The sequence below is a fragment of the Dendropsophus ebraccatus genome, chromosome 1 (assembly GCF_027789765.1).
Source record: "Dendropsophus ebraccatus isolate aDenEbr1 chromosome 1, aDenEbr1.pat, whole genome shotgun sequence".
NCBI lineage: Eukaryota > Metazoa > Chordata > Amphibia > Anura > Hylidae > Dendropsophus > Dendropsophus ebraccatus.
In genome coordinates this window covers 222383674-222391855 of record NC_091454.1, presented here as the reverse complement: position 1 = coordinate 222391855, position 8182 = coordinate 222383674, and the positions used below count along the sequence as shown (strand labels likewise).

Below are 8182 nucleotides of genomic sequence, written 5' to 3'. Positions count from 1 at the left end.
AGAGATGGCTGAATTACCAGCCAGAGTGTACAATAGGAACAGGAAGTGTATTATAGAATGTACACTAGGCAGGAAGTGGGGTAATGTAGACAACAGGACAGGAGACAGTTTCATCAAAAGTAAAAGAAAAGCATGAAGGACCACAGAGAGATAGTAAAATAACTTTATTTACTGATACATGTTCATTTATTAGACTGTTAAAATTTAATTATTGTAGTCTTAAGACCTTAAATAGCTGTGTGTATCCTCCCAACTCCCATACATATACAGTACACCTCTATTTACAACTTATGTCGAACAAGAACAAGGGATCGGATCAGATATTGAAATCCAACATGCCTGATACGTCCTTCTTCTGACACCTGCCATTGGCAGAGACTTGGGATATCTCTATTTTCTTTTTAATTTAAGTTGAAGATTTAATATTAGTCATATAGGGGTAGTTAATTTTGTTCCATGTCCACAATGATGTTAGCTATGTTACTCCTTTTTTACTCTTCTTGTCTTATTTTTTACCCTTCCCCATCAAATTGTCTTTGGTGTTAAGCTCTGGTCTAAAAAGGATAATATAGCCCTTGGGCATGAAGATACATATGACCAATGCCCAACTTGATGACAGTATGGCAAATATCTCCATGGCTGAGGTATACTTACCTCGAGCGCTAAGGTACGCTGGTATAAAGGACACCCAAACGCTTAGAAAGGCCAACATGCTGAAAGTAATGAATTTGGCCTCATTGAAGGAATCAGGAAGTCTTCGGGCTAGGAAAGCAAGGACGAAGCTGATGGTAGCAAGAAATCCCAAGTATCCAAGCATACACCAAAAAGCAATAGGAGACCCTTCATTACAATTAGCTATGATCACTCCAGGTAGGCTGAACATGTCATGCTCTAGGAACGGTGGAGAAAGGGACAACCACATCACGCAAACACAAAGCTGAGTAAGAACACCCAACCCTATGACAATGTAGGATGTTTTTGCACCAGTCCATTTTTTTAAGCTGCTATCTGGCTTGGTGGCTTTGAAGGCTATAACAACGATGACGGTTTTAGCCAGGACACAGGAAATACATAAGGAAAAGACCATGCCAAATGCCACCTGCCGGAGAAGACATTTCTCATGTTGTGGATAACCAATAAATGTTAATGAGCACAAAAAGCAGAGAGAGATGGACAACAGGAGAAGACAACTTATGGAATAGTTATTGGCTCTAACAATTGGAGTAGTCTTATAACGGATAAAAAGTCCCAATAAGGCAATGGGGATTGTAGAGGATGTAATACTGGTGGCCATCAAAGTTCCTCCTAAAGGCTCTTCAAAGGAAAGGAACTCCACCGCTTTTGGGAGGCATTGGTTCTGTAGAACATTTGGCCACTGGTCCAATGGACATCGGAAACAGTCATTGGAATCTAGAATAGGGGAGATGAATAATTCATAAGAATTCTGAGCCACGTATTGAATTTATATCTATGCACATTGACCTACAATGACATATTGTCCATTAAGATGGAAATCCTATATCTTCACAAGTGAAGCTTTTTGGGCCTATTCCATAGCCCTGCTGCCACAAGTTAGTTTCGGTAGGACACCATACAGATCCTTCAATCTAAAAAGAGTCTGTTGTGGTGACAGGTTCCACATTCGGGCTGCAAACCATGACCAAAAAAAAAAAGAAAAAAAATGGGCAAGCCATTGTGCGGCCCATATTTTTGGCACAAATCAACTATAATTATTATAGTGTACATCCATAGTCCAGTTTGTAGCTTTAGGTTCATGGCTGCAGAGAGGGCTACGGATGTGTGAATGCAGCCATTGCATTAGAAATACAATGTTGGGAATACATATTCATCTTTATAAGTTATAAGTATATTAAGACTTCAGTCTAAGGGTTAGTGGTCCATTGAAGTACCTGTCTGATTAGAAATATCTCCTGAAGAACACTGAATACATTGGAAGCAGCACACAGGCTTTCCAGGTATTGCAGCTTTTCGGAAGCCTGGTGGACAACTGTGACTGCAGGTAGAGACTGGGACCTGGAAAGGATAAAAGCAGCAAAAGTAAGAATATATGAAATAATAATAAATTCTATATAATTCATCATGTACAACACACAGTAGAACTCAAGGTCAGTATGAAATACGTAAGGAAAACTATCTGCAAAGTTATAGGAATTATGCCAATTTATCAGTACCATATGAGCAATACCTGTTTTTGCCTTCTTGTCCATTGAATGGCGCTGGTGTTCACCACAAATTTCTTCCCTTGAATGGCACTTCCATCATAGCTGCCCACCTTCACCTGCTGAACATTTCCCTGGGGTTCAAGTTTCCAGTTCACAATATCGTAGACTGCTGGAAAGTCTCCATTGGAATCAAAGTAAATCTCTCGGTCATCAGAAGTAGTGAAGTAAACAGATCTCATAGAACGGATGATCTAAAAAAATCCATAGCATTTCTTATATCATATGGGATCTTGCTAAGAGAGAACAAATCAAGGCAAGGTCCCGGGAGAGTTAACACATTCTTTCTCGGGTCAATTTAATAGGACCACATTTGGTCTTTGTGATTGGGAGCTCCCTTTATGATGAAAGGGCCATCACAGTGTCAATGTTTGGTCTCAGTGGATATCCAAGCTCCCTAGTAGGGCCAAGAGACGTAGGATTGTTATTTATTGACCCTGACATCTTGGTGCCACCTACTGGTAATCTGATGTCTTAGGTATACTGTAAAGATTATTGGCTGATACCACCAAAATTGGCTGGTTTGACAGCACTAGTGTGGTGGCAGCAATGTCATAGGATGTGTATGAAGAGTCATATTTCCATGTCTCTGTAATACGTCATACCCTGTTTTTTAATAGCATAAAGGGGTGACTGTAATGTATACGATGCATTCTTAAGGAGTTCTTTGGAACTGCAAAATTGATGAGTCTATCCTTTAAATAGACCATCAAATCGGTTATAAAATTAGTGGAAGTCGGACTTGAATGGGCCATGGCACTTGAAGCACATTTAGTCAGCTGACAACTCTTTTTGAGATGTTTAGTGATAGTCCCTGGACATTGACACGTCTAGTATGCGTACCAGCTGGTTATCTCTTGAACTAGAAAACTTGCTGTCTTGGTGCCTAAAACAAGGTCTTGGACTATGTGGATTTGTCATAAATGGATCCCATTCCCTTTGACTTTGGTGTTATACAACTGTACAGGATGTTCTCTCAATAGAAAACAGGCTTGTGGGATGTCTTATGGTACACTGGGATTGGGGAAGGGAAAGGTGTGCTGAGCTGGTGTTAGTCAGTTGGATATTTACTCTGAGGACCTGTCTTATCTATGTACAATCCTGCTAAAATAAACCATCACCAATAAAAGTATAAAAGTATAATAATAACAACGTAAGAGATGAAAATACCTCCCAAGGATGATAAGATAGGAGCTCCATGCATGTTTCCAGTGAAACTATGCAGTCTTTTCGTCTATTAGTGATGATATCATTTAGTGCCCATGCCAAAGTATATACTGCAATGTAGACACTGTAAGTGACTCTTAGGACACTGATAGTGTTGGAGGTGTCTGCAAGAGATTCCTGACCTGTACATCTTCTGGTGCCGTTTGGCAAAACAACTCCTGGTGTTTCCCATCTGCAGCCAAAGTTTACTTCCCAAAATTCCAATAAGTAGATATCATCTGGGGTCTTCAAGGGGTTAGAAGCACTTAGGAATTCTTTGAATCCTGGAATTTGTCCACTGTGTAACGCAAATCCGAGAGTCCCCTGGAGTATTTCCCAATACTTACCTTTGGAGACCAGGCCTGATGTTGACCACGACTCACTAGCTATCCAAATCTTCCCTGTGATGTTACGTCTCAGCAGTTCCTCCACTACCGGTAGAAGATTAGACCCACTAGAGAAGACAACAACAGCAACAGCATTCGAGTCTGCAATTACTTTTGAAAGGTGTGGAGCATTTCGATCAGGTCTGCTAGTCAGGATGTATTCTGTGAAGGCAACACAGGCCCCAGACCTCATAATTTCTTTCTTGGTGGCCCTAATACCTTCAAGTCCATAGTCAGAGTCCTCTGCCATCAGTCCAACCCAAGTCCAGCCAAAAAAGGCCACAAGCTGTGCAAGCCCATGTGACTGAAAGGTATCACTAGGAACAGTCCTGAAGAAGGACGGGAACTGTGTCTTATCACTTAGGATGGAGCTTGTGGAAAAATAACTTATCTGCAAGGAAATAGAGAGATAATATTCTTGCATATTAATGACGTGACTACATGTTTGGTGTTTTTCAATCTGATACATAAGACCTCCAAGTTGGGTACCAAACCTTTACCCTTACCTCAGATTGTTTGCTCCTACCCATATTAACACCCAGCAACAAGCAGTAAAAAAGTACTCCAAACCTGGTGCATAGTAATCTAATGGAGCCAATGCAGGTTACCATACCCAAGGCTTGAACTGGCTTCTTATTGGTCACAGATATAATTTGTAATTTTTTTTTTTTTTGAGTTTTGATGATGGTTTGTCAAATGGTCCAAGACTAAATACATAATGCAACCTGGGGTATTAGTGATTCTCTTTGGGGAGCCCTAAAGAGTAGGGAGTCTTAAGAGCAATGATCCCTGGGAAAAAGTATGTAAAATACCTCCCATCCAGAAGGGATTAAATGGTCTCTCCTGCACCCAGTTAGTCAATGACTAACCCCTTATAGAGCCTAGAAACGTTTAAACGTTTATTCAAAGAGACCATTTAAAGCTGACATCTTACTTTTTATTAGGCTTTTTACAAAAAGGTACAAAAAGAAGTCCATCACAGGTACTTTTCAAAAAGTGCAGGAACCCTAATTTACTCCTCAAGCCAGCAGGCCCTGAAAGAGTTAATAAACAGTAGTTCACTATTAGGGTCCTAATACAAGGCCCGATCAATATTGAAAACGGTTTACTGGGCCCGGTCCTTCTCAGTCAGTGATTGGCTGAGCGGCAGCGTGCGGTGCCTGGACGGATACAGAGCACAGGATTGTTGTGTCTATTACATGGAGCGATAATCGGCTGAATCGAGTAGATTCGGCTGATTATAGTTCTGTGTAATAGGGCCCTTAGTCTGGGGCCCACACACAGTTCAGTACTCTAGGTGGTGGTGGGATGCAAAGGGATGAAGAATCTAATAGCTACCCAAACCTGTCCCACCCCCACCGCGACCACAGTACTTGATGGTTCTTATGACAGCGTGAAATTGCAAATTGGAAGAATAAAAAACAATATCCAACATTCACCTGTGGGTAACGGTAAAGTCCGAGAAGTCTGGCCAATGGTAGTGAACTGGCAGAGCTTGAGTCCCCGATCACTCCACCTAATGCTGTATATTTGCTGTGACATTGGAAGTTTGGTACAGAGCTGTGACCACTTCCAGTAAGAAGCCAGTTAGCTCCTTCTAGAGCTCTGCCTGGTGATGCACAAGAGTCTGATAGATGGACCCCTAAGGTCAGGTTGGGGAGAAGATGGTCAGATCTATTGATCTCTGTGACCGCCAGGAGCAGGGACTGGAGCCATTGGAATGTGAGAGGTACAAACCTGCAGGAAAAATAAATGCAAGCAATATTAATAAGCCAGGCATAAGGACCTTAGTCCTGCTTCAACCTATTCATACACAGTGTGGAGCCATGTTCCGAAAGTAGCCATTAAGACGGGGTATTGTAGAAGATACAAAAATCTTTGAACCACTAAGTGGGGCTTTAGAGAAAAACTGGAACCAAATAGAACGGAATCATAAGCTTGTGTAAATTTTTACATTTTGAAGTTACTGTTCCCCCATGAAAAATCTGGGCATCTACCCACCATTTGCCTTTTACCATATTGGCACAAGGGCTCCTGGTCATACAGAAGATACATTTTCAGAACATGAATAAAGATCTGAGCATACAGTACAGGACTCTCTACTCACGTGTTGCAGGTCACAGGGGGTGGTGGGTTTTTGAAAGTCAACTCATGGTAGGTCCTATACACATGGACAGGGAATATGCCACCAATGATAATGTCTCCATCTCGATACAGGCCAGAAATATTGGACCCCTGGACCTTGCACCTGTGGTCTATGGCAACTCCTCCAGCACTTAGAATAAGGAGACAAGCTAAGAGTAACAAGCCTCGAGTCAACCTCTGGAAGAAAAGGGCACCACATAATAACACAACTGGTTTCAAGAGGAAAGTAACCAGCATAGCCTTCCGAGGCTGGGAATAGATAGGGGACGTTAATGCTTTAAGATAGCTTTAGTGAAGACAAAGAAAATTGTAGGAAAATTAGAAACTGACAACAAAAGTGAAGAAGACAGCAAGAGGGGTTCAAGGAGTATGAATGCAAGAAGCACGGTGTTCCACTCTCTCAGCCCCCACTAGTGATTGTTAGGTTGTGTTCTCTCTTTTTATATGAAGAGCTGCCCAGGGGGATAAAATGTTACATGAATTACACATGAGTCCTTAGTTAACAAGTACCAAAGGGACGGGAGATGTCTCGGGACTATAGCCATCACATGGCCGTCAGATGGGATTTCCTTCAGTCATTAACAATTGAGAAAATGAATGTGGGGTAAGTGGTGTTAGAATCGAATCAATGTTTTTATGGGCCCAAGCGTCAGTCAGATCGATTGGGGCTCCTTTTTAGAGCCTTTACAAGACTCCACCAAATGTGCAGCCAGGTCACACAAACAATAGCTGGATAGTTCGTGTGGCCCATTTAAGCCAGCCACTCATTCCTGTTTACATGGGTAAATTTGCTGCCAAATAGCGATGATTGAACCGACTGCACAAGTAATGCGATCAGCCGACGAGTGAGCATTTTTTCATTTCTTGTCTTATCGCTGTCCCTTTTACATCGGCAATGAGTGTATCCTTCAGACGATAATTGACCAGTTGAGGGCCTTAGAGGGGTAATCTGGCAGAAAATATTTCCTTTCAAATCAACTGGTGTCAGAAAATTATGTAGATTTGTAAATTGTTTTATTTAAAAATCTCAAGTTTTCCAGTACTTATCAGCTGCTGTATGTCCTGCAGGAAGTGGTCTTTTCTTTTCATTCTGACACAGTACTCTCTGCGTCAGAGGTTAGAGGTTTTCTATAGGTATTGTTTTGGACAGTTAAAACGAATGTACCAGCAGGTACATCGCTTTAAGATTTTTACATCAATAGACCCGCACTGGAGCGCGGATGCCGGTGCGCAGTCCTTTTCTTGAACCGCAGCCTGGTCCCCACGCACGGCGCCGGTCTGTTCCGTTACCGCCCAGGCCTGAAGCTCTGGAGGCGGGCCAACCTGCCCCAAGTGTGACGATCTGCCCTCCCCTCTGTGATGCGACTATATTAGAATCAATGGAGCCACGTCACAGAGGGGAGATGTTTCATCACACTGGGGACATACAGGTAACCGGGAACAGACGGGCTGCGGTTCAAATAAAGGACCACGGCCTCTTAAAAATCTTAAAGCCATGTATCTGCTTGTGCATTCAATTTAAGGTGGCAGGTGGAAGCAGAGAGTCCTCTGTCAGACCAGAGAGATTCAACAACTTCCTGCAGGACATACAGCAGCTCACAAGTACTGGAAGACTGGAGATTTTTTAATAGAAGTAAATTGGAAATCTATATAACTTTCTGACACCAGCTGATTTAAAAGAATTTTTCACGGGAGTACCCCTTTAAGGATGTGCATGGAATCCCATGCAAACAGGTAGAGAACATCCATATAAGACATAAGGGCTCTGATTTTGAATGCTTTTAATACCCTATAGAAAGGTCTCTAAGGAAACCCCTGACAAATGCATTGTTTAACTGACCAAACAGGATTGTCGCCCCGTTAATCTCCAGCACCAGTAGCTAGATGTTTCAATCGATTAACCTGAGTCTCGCATATTTTTCCAAGAATCATATAAATCAATGACTGAAAATTTATTTGACTACAATTACACTCGCGCCCCTCCCATGCCCGCGCAATGGTCCCCACCCCACTTTTACTATCCAGTTAGTGGGTTAGTTCTGGCTCGTATACATTCTAGGTAGTCTCCTTTTAAGATATTGATCTTGGATCTTGACTGGGGGATCGTGGATAGCTGGCTGACAACCCAATAAACAGAGCAGTAACGTAAAGGTCCCGGGCCACTATGCAGAATCTAACACAGTTCTCCACCTATCCCGTATCATT

General features: G+C 42.2%; 1 protein-coding gene across 1 annotated transcript; it reads right to left on the bottom strand.

The window, feature by feature from the left end:
• Positions 1-505: 505 nt before the first annotated feature.
• On the bottom strand, positions 506-5850 carry LOC138785096 (extracellular calcium-sensing receptor-like). The gene is made up of 6 exons (XM_069960683.1): positions 5834-5850; positions 5272-5569; positions 3657-4223; positions 2207-2434; positions 1911-2034; positions 506-1410 (listed from the first exon to the last, which is right to left on the bottom strand). The coding sequence occupies exons 1-6, from the start codon at positions 5848-5850 to the stop codon at positions 506-508; spliced, it is 2139 nt and encodes a 712-aa protein (XP_069816784.1).
• Between the last annotated feature and the right edge of the window lie 2332 nt (positions 5851-8182).